This window comes from Alosa sapidissima, chromosome 18 (assembly GCF_018492685.1).
Source record: "Alosa sapidissima isolate fAloSap1 chromosome 18, fAloSap1.pri, whole genome shotgun sequence".
NCBI lineage: Eukaryota > Metazoa > Chordata > Actinopteri > Clupeiformes > Clupeidae > Alosa > Alosa sapidissima.
In genome coordinates this window covers 20,922,546-20,942,763 of record NC_055974.1, presented here as the reverse complement: position 1 = coordinate 20,942,763, position 20,218 = coordinate 20,922,546, and the positions used below count along the sequence as shown (strand labels likewise).

At 42.2% G+C, this 20,218-nt stretch overlaps 2 protein-coding genes across 8 annotated transcripts in view; both read right to left on the bottom strand.

Moving 5' to 3' along the window:
- The window catches only part of LOC121689687 (glucosidase 2 subunit beta-like), a 185,321-nt gene extending 178,044 nt beyond the window's left edge, over positions 1-7,277 (bottom strand). For all 7 annotated transcript variants that reach the window (XM_042069704.1, XM_042069706.1, XM_042069705.1 and 4 more), the window contains exons 1-4: positions 6,834-7,277; positions 6,455-6,571; positions 5,755-5,850; positions 2,113-2,170 (exon numbers count right to left, since the gene is read on the bottom strand). In XM_042069704.1, the coding sequence (XP_041925638.1) occupies positions 2,113-2,170; positions 5,755-5,850; positions 6,455-6,571; positions 6,834-6,915 (353 nt within the window). In that variant the 5' untranslated portion in view covers positions 6,916-7,277. The remainder of the gene's footprint in view (positions 1-2,112; positions 2,171-5,754; positions 5,851-6,454; positions 6,572-6,833) is intronic.
- A 1,368-nt stretch (positions 7,278-8,645) lies between these two features.
- On the bottom strand, positions 8,646-10,506 carry LOC121689686 (doublesex- and mab-3-related transcription factor A1-like). The gene is made up of 2 exons (XM_042069703.1): positions 9,922-10,506; positions 8,646-9,722 (listed from the first exon to the last, which is right to left on the bottom strand). The coding sequence occupies exons 1-2, from the start codon at positions 10,406-10,408 to the stop codon at positions 8,890-8,892; spliced, it is 1,320 nt and encodes a 439-aa protein (XP_041925637.1). The 5' UTR covers positions 10,409-10,506; the 3' UTR covers positions 8,646-8,889.
- Between the last annotated feature and the right edge of the window lie 9,712 nt (positions 10,507-20,218).

Below are 20,218 nucleotides of genomic sequence, written 5' to 3'. Positions count from 1 at the left end.
CCCTATACACTCTTAAAAAACATGTGTTGAAAACAACACAACTTGTTTTTAACACATCTCTGTGTCCAGATAGGGACAACACATTCATATTAAGAGAGTATAAACCTCCGGGTCGCAGCATGTACGTGTACATGTAACCCAGAGTAGCCAACGTAACCCGTGTCGTGTGGGTAACGTGGGGTGGGCAAGCAGAGTCACACACCACACTGGACTTCTGCATAGAACACATGTACTCACAGCATAGAAGCCAAAACAACAATTTGTCATCACAGCTCTTACAACATCACAAAACAGCAACTCTTGTATTTGCTTTGTGTATGTGTAATCTATGTTGCTTTATTTTTACTCTCAAAGTTGACATTTAATATGTTTTATACATCTACAATTTTATACATGTTATGTGTGTACATGTTTTTGTGATTAATGTGATGTGAATAGAAACTATAAAATGTATCATGGAAGAAGACAGAACCATCTTTTTTTCAAGGAAGTTAGACAAATCTACAGCGTGGTAGAGGAGCACTGCCACCTGGTGGTGAAGTGTGGTACTGCTATAGTTCTAACTGCAGATAATTTGCTTCCCAATAACAAGTGATCAGTATCAATATTATAAACCATCTCTATAATCACTTGAAGGTAATGCAATGCTTTTCATAGAGTGTATGTTTTAGATAACCTCTAGGCATAGATAATGCAAATAACACCATTGTATTTCATCTTTCTTTGGTCATATTCAATAATTATCACAGTGGTATCTGTGATAATTATTGAATTTATCTATTTATTTATTTATAGTGGTATCTGTGATAATTATTGAATTTATCTAAATCTTTGTTGCAGTAATGCTCTGAATGCTGATCTGAATGAAATGCTTTGAACTACACTACCCATAAACTAGTGTGTGTTTTCAATGGAAGGTGAAAGTGGTATCTGGGGCCTATGATACCCCCAATATGGGCCTTATTTACTACTGGCCAGTAGTAAATAAGTGTTTTTTCTATGGGTTGCCGTTTCCGAAAGTGGATTGATTTAAGATCAATTTGGAACGTAAGCACAACACTCATCAATGTGAATTCTGTGTATCTGGACGACATTTCAGACGTCTGACCAAACCGAAGCTGCACAGTTCTTAAAAGGGTGTGATATCCAAAACGGTCTGAGACAGCTGATAACCTAACAGATCTGAACACTGTGTTGTGTTTCCCTGTTTCGTTTTTTTTACACAATTTCACACTTCTTACTTCACTTTCCCATTTTCAGTGTGATTCCCACCTTAGAGCCGTCTCACATAGAACAGCAAGCGAGTGCTATGAGCCGGGTGGTGTGAGCAGTGCTATGAGCCTGGTGGTGTGAGCAGTGCTATGAGCCTGGTGGTGTGAGCAGTGCTGTGAGCCTGGTGGTGTGAGCAGTGCTATGAGCCTGGTGGTGTGAGCAGTTTCTTTAAGAAACACAGCAGATGTCAGGCCACTGCTGCCCTTCGCCTCTATGATCGGTCAGTAAATAAAGCGTACCTGGTCACTAATCTGGATCCATATCATCATGTAGGAGGACCAGGCAATGGTGACCCTTAATGTATATGGTATAGTATATAGTATATATACTCTTTTGATCCCGTGAGGGAAATTTGGTCACTGCATTTATCCCAATCCGTGAATTAGTGAAACAGACACAGCACACAGTGTACACACAGTGAGGTGAAGCACACACTAATCCCGGCGCAGTGAGCTGCCTGCATCAACAGCGGCGCTCGGGGAGCAGTGAGGGGTTTGGTGCCTTGCTCAAGGGCACTTTAGCCGTGCCTACTGGTCGGGGTTTGAAATGGCAACCCTCCGGTTACAAGTCCGAAGTGCTAACCAGTAGGCCACGGCTGCCCTTTTGGTGACCCTAAAATGGCGGTTTTGAGGCAAATCGGATGAGTACTTGTGTGGCTATGTGAGGGGACATGCACACAGACAGACAGACAGACAGACAAACGGACAAAAAAAAAGGACCCAACCTGAATGGACCTCTACACACACACACACACACACACACACACACACACACACACACACACACACACACACACACCATCACCATCACCACTTTCCAGGGACAAGTGGAATCACTAACCTGCATGTATTCTGGCAGTGGGCTGAGCTGTTGTACTCATCAGACCCATCGCAGCAATCTAGGGGGGGAAACCAAAACCATAGAAATTAAAATGTATCACACCATAGAGACTTCTGGAGTAGAGGACGAAGCAGTTCATGTGTTTGACAGAGCTTTTCATTTACCCTGGCTGGAGAAAAATACATTTTCTTCAAAAGAACAACAAGAAGAAAGAAACAACTTTCCAACTTTTAAACATAAACTCAAAACATGGATTAAGGTAAACCAAACTTGTAACCATGGGTAATCACATCCCTAAGTCTCACACTGTCATTTAATTCCCAAACTGTTAATGTACATTATCCACACTGTACTGGTCTTGTATGTGTTTTACTGTATGTTTTTTGTTTACCTGTTTGTTCTGTGTAATGTTTTGTAATATCTGTTTGTCTTGTGTGTAATGTATAGCCAGCTGTACCGTACTTTCTTGTCTGATGGGTATCTTTGGTCTAGGTACCAGCTTGCACAGCTTGACTAGTCACTTGTACTCTTTTTATTTCTAAATTGTTTTATTTTTCTGTTTGCTGTTTCATTCTAGGCCGAGGTGTGTGTGTGTGTGTGTGTGTGTCTGTGAGTGTGTGAGAGAGAGAGAGAGAGAAAAAAAAGAGAAAGAAAGAGAGAGAGAACCTCTATTAGCTCATAGCTATGGAATGCTGTCTGTGGTAGGAGCTATAGAAAGCTGTCTGTGGTAGGAGCTATAGAACGCTGTCTGTGGTAGGAGCTATTGAACGCTGTCTGTGGTAGGAGCTATAGAATGCTGTCTGTGGTAGGAGCTATAGAACGCTGTCTGTGGTAGGAGCTATAGAACGCTGTCTGTGGTAGGAGCTATTGAACGCTGAAGCATTTCTACTCTCCTCCACTAGTTGCCAGACATCCAGAGCTTCGATTCAAGCCCAAATTCGCTGCACAAAGTTTTCAGGAAATGATGCATTACACGCGAGAAACACGAAGACGTGCATTTGTTTGTAATGACGCGGAAGCGATGCAGGCTAGCTTGGGTGCCATTCCGAACTTAGTCCCGCCCACAACATTTGAGGTCAGGAAGTTCGGTCTGGCATTGCTCCATTTTGGAGCAAGTATGCTCATCCTAGATCGGACGGACCAATCAAATCGGCCTTTACGATGATGGACAGGTGAGCAACAGCGCCTGGTCTATCACGTCATCTGAGCACGCTTAGATTAGGCTTATGTTTGAAACAAAATGCTGTGGCTAGAGGGATACATGGCTTTTAAGACCCCATATGGAAAATGCATATTATTTAATGAAGTTTTATCAAAGAAAACGATTATTTCTGAAAACTTTGACTAAAGTTGAGATGTGGAAAAACTCGTGGTGTCACTTTCATTAAGGGAAACAGCGCTGTTGCATTTGCGACATGTTCCCTCGTTTGTTTGAAATGTCTGATTGACCACCTGTTCGAGGGATTTGCGACAACCTTTCCTAGCTGTGTAACATGTTTGTAGCATATCAGTGTTCAACAGAATTATTTTTAAAAACGGAGGGTATATAGGCTATCAGTTTTTTCCTAATAGCCTACCCTACTACGTATCTCTTAGATTTCGCTAATGAGTGTTGTAGGCTAGGACAGTGTTTTTCAACTACTGTGCCGGGGCACACTAGTGTGCCGTGAGAGATCATCAGGTGTGCCGCAGAAAATTACCCAAATGTCACTCACTGGTCCAGAAAAGCAACTGTTGCATCAAATAATCGAATTTATAACCACATGCTCTCATTGATTGTATGATTGCACTATTTGTGGTATGCAGGCATTGTACAACGGGGGCCCCATATCCAGAATTCACAGAATCATCACATATCCAGTTCATAACAACAATTAAATTAAATATAGTCACCTACAAATGAAACAGAGGGCGCTTGTTTTATTGAGCAGGTCTTGATAGAAGCCATAATAAGGCCATATCTGTGTATTATTTGAAATTTTAGGCTATGGTATGTTTATTTTTTCTTCACACAGGATGTTAGTGTGCCGTGGGACATTTTAAGTGTCTAAAGTGTGCCGTGGCACAAAAAAGGTTGAAAAACACTGGGCTAGGAGTTATTGACGGCAACTTTTACAAAAGACCAGCAAATAATGTTAAGGCATTTGTGGAGAAGAAGGACGGTTTGTGTGTTTTCTTCCTACACCTCACGGTAAGCTATTTCGTTGCTCTGATTGGTTAGGTCTATCCAATTGAGTGCAGAGGCATTCCCCCCCCTGTATCGGTTGAAACACGCCCCATAATTATGTCCCAATGGAGCAGTATCAGACTCATATTCTGACTAGAATTGAGTATGACTACGTCAGGCTAGATGCAGGCAGTAATTTTGCACAAATTGAAGCAGAAAATGTTGAAAAACCTTTCACGTGTGATGAAGTCTTGGGTAGGCTATGTTATTCACCTATTCTGATTCTGAAGGAGAATATCTGCCTTTTGGAGATTATGATCGACTATTGACAGTGATAGTCACGGTGCGTCTGTGAATGGAGGTGCGTCTTTGCGTGTGTACGACGGTGTCCACTAAGCATACCATGCTTATTTTGACCCTCTGCTCAACATAGCTGGAGGTTCGCCCTGTCTGGTTCGCCCTGTCGGGACTTATTTTCCTAATAATGACCGGCGTTCTATACATTATCCCTTACTTAGCAGACCACCGAAGATTGGGAAGGCCCATTCAAGTGAATGGAGCATTCTGCAGCATTATGAAGAGCCGTGTAATACAGGCTAGTAATTTACATCTTAGGCCTAATGTTTTTCTGTTAATTTGTTATATGGGTAATATGACAAAAAAGAAAGTAAACCTGCTCAAATATGTTCAACATCCAGTATTTACTGAAAGGTGCATAATTTGAGGTGCGTGCTATCCAGTGGCAAATTAGATGGGTAAATTTACCCCCTTCATAAACTTTTGTTCATATAGATTTTTATATTTACAGTAGGACTTTATCTCTGACCACTTTCAAACCTTTTGAAATTTTGATGTCAAAATCCAATGGTGTTGTTTTCTTAACCCTAAAGTTTGCCATGCAGGTTTAAATAAGTTATCAGAGGAAAATATTTTTATTTGGTGTGAAACACACACATACCTGTTTTTATGCTTTTTGTTTGTTTTATAATTTGAATTAATATTTATTTTATCATTATTTTATTTATAAGCTAAGGTTGCTAGCACAGGTGTCTAAAAAGAGATAAAAACACTTGCACTTTCTGTTTGCAGTTTTGTGTGGTATTTGAAAAAAAAAAAAAAACATTGCATTTTCAGAAATAGCCGGCCATCCAATCAGATGACGTTGGCAGAAGTGGCCCCCAGCTCATTTGAGTTTGAGACCCCTAATCTAGACTCAGCGAGACCTCTAAATCACACCACCAATAACTGCACAGCTGAACTAGGCATCTTACCAGTGTCATTCTTGACTATGTGCTGCATCTAACAGCCTTCCTTATATTATCTCAGGATTATATGGGGTTTTTCATTTTTAGGGTTTTGGAATATTGAGGTAAAATCACAACATATTCCACCAAACACATGCGTCATATCATGTCCATGTGTGTTGCGTATCTTTTATGTTCTGTCATGTTTATGCTATAGGAACACACACTCACCACAGATGCCGTCGTTGACTCTGGAGGACTGGATGTAGTGTGGTCGGAAGCCCAAGTTTGTGCAATAGAAATGCCCATTAGGACAAGCTGCAGTGCCTGAGAGGAGAAAGCTATGTCAATAACAAATAACACATGTGCACAGTAGTCTGTAGTCTACGTCTCACCTCAAACATCTCACTGTATTTCAGCAGAACAAACTGCTTCTTTAGCTAATTTTGATATTATTGCACTATTAAAGTATATTGAGTTTTGATTTTGCAGGAATAGATAAGTTATTCCAGGGAGAAATGTGAGATGGGAAAGATCACCAAAGGCACCAACAACAGGAACAGCTACAGGATGGACTCTAGTATGGTAAAGAAATGATTAAATTAACCACCAGGTGGTGGTAGTGCACTGCTATTCGGCTGCAAGCAATTTAGCAGATGTTTCACCATAGAAATAAACAATGCTCTGATGGCAGATCGTCGAATCCGAATTTAAGAACTTGTTTCAATTTGGTGACCTCTGACTGTTGTCGGTCTGCCTGTACATTTAATGGGCTGAAACGAGTCTGTTTAAAAACGTTCATAACTTGTTCAGCTACACTGCCTCACACACTATAACAGCCCGTTCGGGGACAATTGTGTGATGATGATGAGCAGTTTGTCAACTGCAGTGGAAAGTCATACACAACGAAATAAATGCAAATATGCTCTACCCGGTTCATCGGACCCATCCGCGCAGTCGCAGTAGTCGTCATTCACTTGCTCGAAGGGAATCAGTTTTGAGCCATCTATGCAAAGGAATGACTTCCTCTCTTTGTAAAATCTCTTATCTGCAAAACAAACCACAACGATATGCACATGACACCCCGAAAGACATCATGCAAACTAGGTTAAAGTTATTTCACAAATTGCTTTGAGCACTTATTCATTTAGGCTACCATTGCTGCTGCAGACAAATGGACATGGAGTAGGCTAGCCTAGCCTAGACTATTTGACAGTCCAGTCTGGTTCAATCATTCGAGGCAGTTTTACAGTGTTGTGTGTGTGTCCAAGTCTTAGCCAAGCCTACATAATCTAATGTTTGTCACTCACAAGACAGAGATATGCCCCGGATCTTCCTCGATTCCACAAACACAGCAGCCCAGATGACAGCTACGGCGATGTGATAATGCATGTCCGTGGAATCAGCTGGAGTTGCGCGTTTGCGATGCTGATAAAGCAGTTTAACGATCAGGGTGATACGGCTTATTAATAATGGGGCGTCCGGGTAGCAGACAGACAGGCTAGGCAAATGACATTCACTCGCACTGGACTGCTAGGAGCTTAATATGTGAGCTTGTTAACTGTCACATAACAGAGATTTAATTAATAACACACTAGGTTTAATTCACAGCCTGTGAATCACAGCCTGTTGTCTGCCGACTTCGGAAAAAGAAACAAAATAAATTGATATGTCACATGAAGCGCGACGATCTTGCATTTAATTGTCATATATACACCTGTCAAGATGCCATTGCAATGTTGTTTTGGCGCTTCCTGTGTCTGGGCCACGTGGTATTAAATACGTCATTGTTTACGGTTTGCAGGGTTCCCTTTTAAAGCTACAGTAACCTATCAAAAGTAGCCTAATGGGCCCGCTACCGTGCGTAAACTAATAGGCCTTCTAATGTAGGCCTACTTAATGTATGTAATTAACATGTGTGTGTGTGTGTGTGTGTGTGTGTGTGTGTGTGTGTGTGTGTGTGTGTGTGTGGGTGTGTGTGTGTGTGTGTGTGTGTGTGTGTGTGTGTAAGAGAGAGAGAGAGAGAGAGATATTTTATTGATCCCCAAGGGAAAGAGAGAGAGAGGCAGAGAGAGAGCTCTTGCTAGACCAAGTTGCATCACCCAAGTCCCATTTCAAATAAATGTCTATTTACAGTTACAGTATTTACAAGTTTTTAGGCAAATGTCATCTATTGCCCATACTCTTACATTCTTAATTCTTAACACACAGTAAATTCTAAATTTGTTGAGCATTGAACTTTCATTTTCTGTGACACAAATCATCAAAAATCACCAATTAAATAGGTCATTTTAAAAATATGTTAATGTACTTATTTATTAATCAAAGTCCCAAGTGTAACAGTCACTGATCAGGATTGCAAGAACATTTTCCCTCAGCTAAGTGGCACAGTAATTTGACATTAGCCTGCTGAAATTCATGTTTATAATGAGTGAAATGTGATCGCTGGTCTATAACTGTTTCACTCTTGTATTGTGGATACTTTTGTAATTGTTTTGTTTGTACTTGTAATATTTACAAACTTTTTTTTTCTTTGAAGTGCATTAATTGTTTCCTTCATTTTATATAAACTATGACATTGGTATTTCAGAAGAGACCCATTTTGACTGAAGGGTAGCCTATAGCCTAGGCCTAAATACATTAATCTAAAAATGGCCCTTTCAATAACCACCAGTGTTTGATCAGTTGGTCAATGCATTATAAAATATAGCTGCATCGTTTGTATGCTAAGTCATCTTTAGACTGAATCTGACACTCAACACAAGGCTGAGATGATCAACGGAGAGAAGAGATAGGGCCATTTAACTGTCCGTTCCCACACTGCATAGGCCTACAAGTTCACAAATCCAAGTAGGTTAACTCTATAAAAGGACCTATACAGTGATCCTTTAAAGTTCCATAATGTAGCCATTCAGCTATTTTCATCTCTAGTTATGAAATGTTTCACCTGATGCCAGACATCTTTGAATAGCTTCACCTCAAACTGAAGGAGTTCTTATTTTGCACTTTCACAGGTACACAAAAAGAACTCCCTCCCTCTCTCTCTCTCTCTCTCTCTCTCAATATTTAAGTTTCCTGAGTTAAAGTGCATCACTTGACCCCGCAATAACAGAACAACACAGTTTTCTTATTTGTATTTATTTGTGAAAATAACGTTATGTACAATAGTTACAAACTGTCAAAGTAAAGATAAGTCGTAAAAAGTTCCAGTTCGTACAGTTCCTGAATATTAATTTATAGACTGGATATCATTGAGGCACAATGGGTTATAATAATTGATTGAGCCAATGACGATGTATAAAAACGGGGGGAAAGAAAATCTTTGTACAAAAATATAAAATATAGTGTTATAATATCAGATATATATTATTTTTCGTTGCTAAGACGGGAATAAATGCTTGTATTTGGAAAAGAATCTTTGGCTTGAAGGCAAGAGATGTCCCGAATCACACCTGGGAATGAATAGTCCAGTGGCGGTCGAAACGGGAGCGTTGGTATAAGCCCGGAGGTCACGTAAGGTGCCATTATACTCGGTAATCCTGCGCCCGATGTCGAGTAAGCCAAACGAAGTGGAGATATGCCGAAGCGTGGGCTTAGTCCATACAACCCGTCGCTCCCGACTGCGCTTGCCATCGACGTTTGGAGGGGGGAGAAAGCTGATTTGGAGCTGAAACCCCCTATGGCTGCGCCTAAGGGTCGGATTGTGGATGGCCTCGGGGCGGTCGAGTTGTCTGGTCTGGACAGTCCACTGGTCTCAGGAGAGCCTTTATTCTCCTTCGAGTTTAGAAGCATCTCGATGGCTCTAACTATGTCCCCGGTGCAGGTTTTCAGCGCCGAATCCAAAGTGTCCCGTTGTAGATGAGGGAAGATCTTCATCATGACGTTGGTAGGGTCTCTGTTTTTCCCCATGGCACCTGACCCGCTTTGCTCGTAGGAGGTATACTCCTTGGGTTTCTCTGAATCGCTGCCCGATTCTGGATCAGACGATAACTGCGATCGTGGACTGGCAGAACGGTCAGACCTGCGGTCGAACCCATCAGGTGAGGGACTGCCACTGGTTTTGTCAAGATCTTGGTGCGTTTTCTCTCGACCCCCACAGGTGTCTTCCCTCTCGATGGGAGAGTGCAGTATAGAGTTACCGGGAGCAAACAGGGATCGACCCATAAATCCGTTGTAAACATTATATTTCACCAACTTGTCTGCAAAATGAAACACATCAGGTATAAGACAATTAAGTAACAACGTAAGTTAAGCATAAACCATTACATATAGCCTACAGGCTTTCAATATAATTCCTATAGACTTACCGCCTACGCTATACGATTTTATTGATGTATTATTGAATTATATCATCGTATGTTTATGCGCAATGACGCATGGTTTTGGTGGGAAACATACCGTCTTTATGGTCTCCATTTCCAAAGGGATCAAATGAGGTTGGTCTTGCGGAGGTCAGGCCTGGAGCACCTGAACCAACGGCTGTCGAGGTGAGGGTAACTCCGGGTTCCGTCGCCCCAGGACCGGTGTACATGAACTGCAGCTCTCGCGCCTCACTCTCCTCCTGCGCCTGTTGCCGCCGAAGAGCCACCTGCGCGGCCATCACCCGCTGCCTCTCCGCGATGAGCGTGCACTTGGCGCACACGCAGTCCCTCCAGCGGCAGAAGCGCTTGTGTCCTTTCAGCGCCGACACAACGCCATGGTTTCGACACCGGGCGCACTTGGGAGTCCGGGGATAGCCTCTCTCTAGCGAGGGGTTGCAGGCTGCCGCCGCGGCCGCCCGGAGGAAGAGGGGCGGGGGACGGAGAAGTGATGTTGGCATTTGTAGGCCCACTGAGAGAGAAGGGGCATGACCGGTCATGGTGAGTTGCCTACTGCTTCCATCCATTTCGTCCGAGTTTTGGGACGAGCAAACTTGTGTTTTGCACTTGTCTTTGGCGAGTCTCTCCGAAGTGTGGCTTGTCAGAAAATGTGTGGGAAGTGTTGCGGTGATGCTTAAAAGTGCCAGAACATTCGCCCTCGAGGTGGCACGGTGTGAAATTGAACACCAAAGACACTCCCCTTCCATTCACAGTTTAAACAGCGCCCTGTCCTGCTGTGCGCGCCAACGGCTAATGTGCTTCTTAGTATTTTAAAAAGTTAAGATTAAAAAGTTAAAAAAGAAAAGCAGCTTAAAGAAAATGCAACATAAAAACCGAATATAAGTAACAAAACAATACAAATAAATGATGTTTATAAGTTTGTATCCATATTTCCACTAGGGCTACTGTGATGATTTTGTTCCATTGTTTTAACATATGTATTATGGTTACTGGCGTTTTTTTATTTTGTTTTTTGTCTTTTTTTCCCCATTCGTTATCATGTCTGTCTGTCTCCCAGCGCAAACTAGTAGGTCTAGGTCCAGTGACTTCCCCCGTGCTGCTCCGTGCATAATTCAAATTGACCACTGGGTGGCATGCGGAGCCAAAGTGTGTGTGTGCTGTGGTGCAGGACTTCACTGAATTCCCCATTCTCAGCTAGACCCAGCCACCAGGTGATTGACAAATAAGGGTGAAGCCTACCTCTAACACTCTCCAATTCTCCAACATTAAAGGGTTATATCTCATTTTCACAAATAAAATGTTTTCTCTCTCACTATACCAGTAATGTCCAAGAAGACTATGACAGGTCTTAAGATTAGTTCTAGATAGTGCTTGTTAGTCTGGTTGTTATCAGGACATAATGAGGGTGTTTGATTTATTTGGTGGGTGAGAGCCTGTTTCATTTATGACATGATTAAAGTTAATGCCATTTCGTTTTTAAATACTTGAATTTCCCCTTGGGGATCAATAAAGTATCTATCTATCTATCTACTACCCAAAGTAGGCTTCTTAGGTCAAATAGGCCAGTGTGTGAAACCCTTCAGGCCATCATGACAAAGCCTCAGCAAGGGTTGTAATTAACTAAAAAACATTCTCTTTTTTTGCTTCTGTTCTGTTACACAATGATCCATCTGTTAACTTACACCCTCACTGTTACTAATGATTGCCGAAGCAAGATTTCCTTTTTGATTGGGCTTGTATTAGATTTCACCAAACAGCTTGGCATAGCTGTTTGCACCAAACACATTGTAATGACCACACAGTGGAGTGGCTTTTCAGTTGAACATGGTCCTGCATGGGAGTTTTGTCAAACTGCTATTTATTCACTGTCCGTTCTGTGGCTCATAATTGCATGGTTTCATCTTTCCGATTGAAGGAAAACTCCGGCAGCCAGGCAGCTACAGTGCTACACTCTGGGGGCATGATTTTAAAGATGCCCCCAGAGTGTAGCACTGCAGCTGCCTGGCTTCTCTGGCTGCAAGGCAGCAGCAACTCAAGCTATAGGTAGCACAGATGTTTTTAGTTTTATTTCGTATCGATAGTACTCAGTCACATTCGAGAAACAGAGATCTAGGTGAAAAATCTGAATTTTCCTTTGACTATTCCTCACATCAGATTAGAGTGTTAAATGGTTATAAACGGACTATTTTGATATTTAAAATAGTCAGTTGATATTTAAAATAGGATATATTTATATATACTGTGTTTAAAAAAGGCAAATAATTTTGTTGTACACAGAATGTCTCCAATTAAATAGTAGCAGTAAGAATAATTGCATATGACACAGAATGTTGGCTTTTCTTGCATTTATATTCAGAATTCAGACACGTTTAGCCTAGCTGAATTCAGAATTCAGACACGTTTAGCCTAGCTGACTTGTTTGAACATAACAATTTACATCTGATGTACAGCGTACAGACACCAAAAAAACTCACTATGTCGATCACTATATTACAAATAGAAGGTTACTATTGCACACCACATGTTTGAAGGATTCACAATCTATCTTTGAGGGAAGTGCAGGACACCCCCCCCCACCCCCCCCCCCCCCCCACACACACACACACACACACACATGGACACACATGCAACATGCACGCACACACAAACACACAAACAAATGTGATTTCTGCCGTGCCATACGTGCCACACTGGCTGAGCAAAGTGCAAAAGCTGCGGTGCACTGCAAGAGAAAAGAAGTGTGAACAAAAGTCCCTCCACCACAGACCTCCACCACACCACACACACACACACACACACACACACACACACACACACACACAAACACACACACAGCACAGCAGGCAACATAACATATCAGGCTTCAGTACTGGCACTTCTGACCCAACAATCTGCACCCAAATAAAAACAAATGAAAAAACAAATCACAGGATGCCATCTGCAAAACAAATGTGCAAATAGTTCCTCTCTATCTTTTTTCCAAAGGTAAGTCAGGTTAGCAACAACTGCCTAAGTTGTGATTCCAAATGAGTATCTCTGTGATGTCTTTCTTGTTCTTCTGCTTGTGTTGGCTTCCTTTGGGCGATCTCCTTGCAAACTAGCCTACACAGCAGAGAGTCTGCAACTACACGAAAACTCATCTGGCAGGCAAACATTGCGCCGAAGGGAAAGAAGTCACTAAAATCTCTATCTGCCAGATCATGTGACAAGACAAACCATACCATCCATGCAATGAAAGGACCATAGAGGAACCCAAGTGTGAAAGTGGCTACAATGAGCACACTTAAGCTTGGTCTGTTGGGTGCTTGTGAGAGCGAAGCACATGAACATGATGCTTTAAAGCACACAGACATAACTGCCACTTTAACAATGGAGCCAGTGCACAACAGAAGAACAAGTACAGCAGAAAACTTTGAAATTATTCCAAATATGGCAATGCATACACACCAAATGAGAAAAAAGCAAACAGTGTAAAACTTAGCAAACCATAAACACAACCATCTGTGGGAGAAAAGCCCCTCTAGCGCCACCAGCTGGTGGAAGAATAAACCCCAGAGTCTGGTGGCTCCCAGGAGGCAGCTGAGCGTGAAGCAATCGAAGCCGTCCGCAGAACACAGACCGTCGTGCTGTAGAGAGGCCACCACAACAGGGATGAGGAGAATCTCCAAGGCGTCGCTGAGGAGGAGGGAGACCATACGCTTGGAGACCTGACCGCCGCCACGGCGATGCAGGAGCAGAGACCGTCCAGCCCAAATCAGGGCACACAGACCCGCCTGCAGACCGATAATGGAGTGAAGTGACAGTCTGGTTTTGGCCAGGTTCCAGTCTTCTGCTGACACATTGAACTTTGGTCCATGTTCAGGCCCCATCACTGGTCACTGGAAAATCACACAACACACCGTAACTTGGAATGTACATCCAGTTATGTACTAGAGGTAAGGCCACAACAAAAGATGGAGTCAAGAGGTTGGATTATAACAAAAATATGTTTTATTAACCAAAAAACAAACAAGAGTGTGAGATGCGTCCATGTCGGTCATCAGTAATGCAAGGATGTTCTGTGTTTTGTAATATGTCTGAGTGCCGTGTTGCATGTCTACAACCCAAAACAAAAAAGTACCTGTAACACTTTACGATAAGGGTATATAAATGTATGCATGATTTCAGCATTATTTCATTCCTTTATATCTTCCTTTATATCAGGAACTGAGAAGAGTTCATTGTCTCTCATGCATGAACAATGCATCAACTAAAGCATTAGGTACAGTGGGTACATCATTATGATTTAGAATTATTTAAGCACAGTCAACCACTTCACTTTGAGTCACTTCTAGAACACAAACTTAGTGTACAATAAACTAGAATACAACAAACTGACTTCATACATCACCTCAAGTCTTGGGTGCTTTATTCAAAATAAAGCTTGGTTATCGGATTTAGATGACTATCAGACAGACAATTCTCCCTGACTTACTGCATCAGGTTCAGATCAGTTCAGTAGATCCTCTGGGTAACAGTCTTGCCGTGATCAACCATGTGAAGCAACTCATTAAATTCTCTAACCTAAAGTAAAGATGGTCCCCTTTGTGTCCATATGACCTGTCCTCAGGTAGGGTCTTCAGAAAATGGTGGCTTCATAAACAGTTGTGTGCTACTAAATCACGCAAGCACATGAGGTCAGGTTAGCAGCAACAAGGAAATGCTTCAGAAAATGATGTCACATCTCGAGGCTACTTTCTAAAATGTTAGATATGCTGTAATGTTCTAATCACATCACATGTTTTAAAATAACTATACTGCATTTATCATGTTTGTGATCTGTAATGACAGTTATACTGTTGTTAAGAACTGGCTTATCAAATGTCTTTCAAATATCCTGCATGTATCTATTTCTGATGGTAGGAAACCACCTGTGGTTGAGTATGTAGGTCTACTTGCCACTGCTGCTGTTTTCAACCTGCAGAAGCTTGCTGTATTAAAATAAGCATTTTAAACCAACCACGGAGGTAAACTACCTAAATAATGCCTCTTGGTTATGAGTAGGCTATGGCAATTTATTGGATAAGGCCTACTAGGGTTGGGCGAATGAAGCCCCATGAGGCTTTGGAAGGTTCTTCCTGATTGTATCTAAGTGTTTCAAAGTGTCAAAGCATCGAATACAACAGTGACATCTGGTGGTTAGCAGACATAACGGCGGCTCTCATTAGCGATTTAAACAATCACAGACGAAGCCACATGCCGAACAAATGGCCCTTCTCTTAGCCTAGAAATCTAGACGCGCCCCTAGCTAGTCTAGCAACTCTCCGTTGGCTTGTGAGCTCCAGAAATCGAAACTTAATCAGGACATTGAAATCGTGTATAGTCGTTTGGTGGGCTTAACATAATGATTGATGGCAGAGTTGCAACGGTTTGGCTTGAATTCCCTGCTACTTTAAAACAAATATCCTATTACGTCCTATTGCGTGCAGAGGGAATTTGAAAGACAACTGATTATCCCGCCCCTCGGACTGAGCACTGCAAACGGTGAGTGCCCAGACCCTACATTTTAATGTGGGTCTGGCTCGCCAGGCTACCCTTCTCTGACACTGGTAAAACAAAGCGGAGAGGTAACGTGTTCTGTTCCCTTGTGAGTAAAAACTATTAGGCCTACAGTCATTGGAATAAACATTATAGTTTTGATATGCTTCTAATAATTCGAATTGAAAATGTAATGTGCTTGGTTTTAAATAATGCTATGTTTCCGTGAAACTCTTAAAATGGCCTTGGGAGGGTGGTAGCGTGTTTGTATACCACGCGCGCGACCGTGGTTCAAATCCCGCCATGTTTATAATTGCCATGAGTTAGCATTATTTGATATTGCATGCTTCTCTATAGTGGTTGTGTTTAAGACTTCATTTGATGTTTTGCAAAAACTAATGGCAAAATAACGTAGGCTAATTGCTGTAGATGACCACAGTAGTGTCAGATAACAGAAAACATATAAAGGGCATTGTGAAAACATGGGGCATTGTGTACAGTGGGGATTGTGAAGTGCTTGTGTAGGGCTACAATTTTAGAAGGGTGCTTGTGCAACAAAGCATATGTGTTGGGGACTTTAAAGGTTTATCGAACCCATAACGCTTTAGGGGTTTGATACAAGCACCGGTGCCCCTGTGTCAAATGTCCCATTTAAACTTTTCAGTGACGTCCGAAGCTTCGTACGTCATCAGTCACGTGACCTTACAACTTTGATACGCGCTCCGATACATTGTGCCGAAGCAGATTGCTTCGCGGAAGTGATACGAGCTTCGGTGCCTCGGTGTCAGACTTCCCATCCCTAAGGCCTACACTTTATTTATTTAAAGTAAATTGATATTGCCATATAGCAGACGGCTGCATTTCTTGCTGCAGTTTGTTAAAACGAACTGAACACACGTAAATTCAAACGCTGAACACACTAGGCTATATTCAAACATTATACCCTATTTCTAATTAATTTATTTAATTTTCAGTCATCTCATGCCATATGCATGTGTCCATTCTGTCACTCGTGTTGTAAGCTTCGTTCGGGTGTGTGGAATTCATAGCCGCTGTCATTTCTGCTGACCACCAGATGTCACTGTGTGGTCTTCGATGCTTCGGATCATTTTGCGATACAATCAGGAAGAAGCTTCAAAAGGCTTCGTTCGCTCATCGCACGCACGCACGCACGCACAGGACTTGGACTCAACAAAACAGAGAGACGATTCGACAAAGGACAGAGAAACGGGGGTAGAATTACACAGTCCAATTAACAGAAAGACAGAGGACTGGACGAGACCAACGAGACAATAACGGGGAACAGGTGTGGAAGCAGAAACGGAGGGAAAACTAACAAGACAGGAAGCACAGACCAAATAAGGAGATGGGGCGGAGACAAAGACAGGTGACAGACAGGTAAACACAAAGCACATGGGGAACCAGGCAAACACAGCACACACAGGACACTACACAAAATGGCCACAAGGGTGGCACAAAATCACTCCATCCAGGCAGGATCCTGACACGTACTCTCAGTGAGGCTTTTCTTTCTATAGAGAATGCCTGTTGCTATGACCACAAGTAGGGGCCCAAGCGTTGTGCCCATACAATTAGGGTGGGCACGTGCCCGACCAAAATCACGATGTCATTAGCTAATCGGACCGCAGTGAATGTGTCGTCTACTCATCTCTCTCTCGGGTCTCCCCCTTCAGCTGTTTGAGAGCTGATGCTGGATCTGAAATGCTATAGTATTGGCTGATCTCTGTTAAATAGCCGGGACTTAGCGAGACGTGATTTTGCCAAGTAGGCAGGGGCCAGGGAGGCAGACAGGGCAGAAAAGTGGACATAGTGCTCTTGCCCCCTTAATTGGTTTGATAGAGATATTGATAATATAATATGCCCGGATGCATGTTCAATCACGGGACTGCTTTTTGCCACTATTGTATCACCATAGGTTTGATAGAGATATTGACTCCCTAAATCAATATTATGGATACATATTTGACAAACATTAATTAGTTACATTAAATTAGCCCAAAGTGGCCTAATCACAATTGTGTGCATTAAGCTCATAGGCTTTGTTAGAAATAGCAATGGAAAGCTGACTGTGGTGGTAGTGTCTTCAGTATCCCTAAAGACAACAACTGGAAATTTAATATTATCCAAGATTGTTCTGAACTGTCTGTTAACACTGCAAGTAAATGTAAATACTATGAAATTAGGCCAGGCTACCAGCAGTGTCTCCTTGTGGAATTAGATTAACATAGCCTATATATAACTTGCCGCCGGTAAACAGAAAAAAACCCTCACCTGACGGGTTTTAGCCTACACTGCAAAATATGTGTAAGCTGTAGGCTATTTCTGAATGAATGACCAACAATGTATATGTTAAAGTGACTATGATTTCATCATTTCATGTTCCAGAATGAAACAGGCAAAGCTTTTTCTTTGTTTGTATATTATTTTTGTTCAGGGTGTAGTTTTGATCTTGAAAAGGGTTAAAAAAAACAGCTCAGCCCAGCGCCCCCCCAAATATATGGTTTGCACAACGCCCCTGACCACAAGGTTGTCAGCAAAGTGAATGCTCTACTTCACATGCAACCACAACTACACAGCTTCAAAGTGTAGCAGAGAACAAATCGACCAGACAGAATTATTTAAATGTTGTGATCAGATTTTATAGTGTTTAGTGGGGTGAAACCTTTTCCACTGAACGAAATGCTAATGTAGCTACGGGTGTGTGTGTGTGTGTGTGTGTTATAACCCTAATATGTGTGTCTGCTCCTGGTGTGTGCACTGCTTCTAGTGTGTGTGTGTGTGTGTGTGTGTGTGTATGTGTCATAATCATGAAATGCATGGAGAAAATCATACTACAACTCATCTTACCTACTGTCAGAACACAACTGGACCCATACCAATTTGCATACTGGCCGAAAAGGGGGACAGAGGACGCAGTGGCATGCCTTCTCCACTCCCTCCTTCACCACCTCCAGACTCCCCATAACCTCAATTCTGTTTGTTGACTTGGTAACACTTCATAACACATTCGTAGCAGCTGTCATAAACTGCACATAAAGCATTCATGATTGTTTTATGAGACATGACTCAACATTCATACCAAGGGCTGTATTTTGCACACCAGCGCATGGCGTAAAACTCGTTTTTCACCCGCGCAAAGTTTAATTCGGTATTTTGCACGTTTATTTTTTAAACATTGCGCCCAGGGGTGTGGCAATTAACAACCTAGGGAGGGGCCTGGCGCGTTGTCTAAAAATCGCTACATTGTACACCACCTAAACCTGGTCAGAAGTCAATGGCGAGTTGTTCATATGCTATTTTAAGAGCGCATGTCAACAGTCATATTGGCAGGTGCACACACCATCCTTCTATCATTCATAAACGCACACCAGCGCACGTCCATGCAAAGCATTACAAACTGCATGATTACAATGGGAAACATAATTAGAATAAAGATATTACGAAATACTGTACATCTCATGATGAGTAGTTATTCACCATCATTTGCAAATTGGTAATGACGGTTAAAAGTGATATAGGGGAGAGGCGAGAGACAGTATGGAGCACAGCTGAAGACGCACTGTCACGAGATATAAGCAACTCCTCTGCAGGATAAATGTTGTTTTATTCAGTCATTTGAGCAATATTAGGGTAAGTGTTGCTTTTTCCAGTCTATGTTTTCGATGGTAACCCATTGTCACTCAATAGTGAAAGTAACTGCATATAACTGTCTTGTCGTTGACTGACACCTTGGTGAAGTTAGTTTCACTTTGCCAATGAGTTCAAATAATAGACGAGTGCAAATGCGTGAAGGCTATATGCTAGGTTTTAGTAAAGCATGGTTTAAGAATGACTATTCCATACAGTCTCGCAAGCAGCCTCCTTCAAATGCGCCGTCATTGTCATTCTCATTGGTTTAAATGATGTTACACCCCAAACACACCCATATGACTGATTAAAAAACCTAGGAACACCTTGTTGCACCATGCGCTCCACGTTTGATAACGAAACCCCTTCCAATGTGAACTGGACATCCTACTAAATTTGAATAGACTTTTGACGAGTGACGATGCACTTTAGAATGTCATGATAGGGCCCCAAACAGGGGGTCAAGAGCGTGCAGATTAGCTTCGGCATGTTAGCATACGCCATTTTCAAGTATGGCGCCGCATGGAGCATTTGGAACCACCTCCATGCACGAAAATCCGTGTTGGGCACGAGCTCTCATGCGCGTACATGTTGGTGGGCGGGTACCTATCCGGCGGCTACAGCCAAACATTATTCAGTACATATTTCTTGAGGAGCCTATGAGAAGACGTGTATATTATGGTTATTTATGCATCATATGACAAATAAAGAAAGTGTATTGATCTTGTTTCGTTGTTGTTTGTCCCGAACAAAAATAGCCTAAACATGATTAAATACAATAAATTACACAACAGCAGCATTAAAGGTCTCATCTCATCGTTTTTTCATTAATTTTGCAGTGGTCTGTAGTATTGATGAATGCCCTGTGAGCCGGTTTTGGTGAAAAAAATGCTGTCCTGCGTCTGTTTCATGCTGTTCTAGTTTGGTGGGGAAGGTGGGCGGGGAGGAACGACTGGATTTCGCCTCTAGTCATGAATATTAATGACATGCTAATGAATTCACCTCTGATTGGCTAACAGTACTGTGACGCTTCCTCCAGTGCGTCCTCATCCGATTCTGCCTGTGCTATGCTCCATATTCAACTTTACAGTGCTAAAACCTGGCTAAAACTCGAGTCAAAACTGTTGCACGAAATGTCTTCGGAGATACAACTTCATGTGTTTGATCCTAGTATCCGAGTAGGAAGAAGAACCGCTTCCTGATCATTTGTG

Excerpts from the sequence above, each read along its gene's own strand:
- LOC121689686 (XM_042069703.1), bottom strand. The coding sequence starts at position 10,408 with ATGGATGGAAGCAGTAGGCAACTCACCATGACCGGTCATGCCCCTTCT. Across the intron at positions 9,723-9,921 it reads AAATGGAGACCATAAAGACG|ACAAGTTGGTGAAATATAAT; the intron begins GTATGTTTCCCA and ends TTCATTTTGCAG.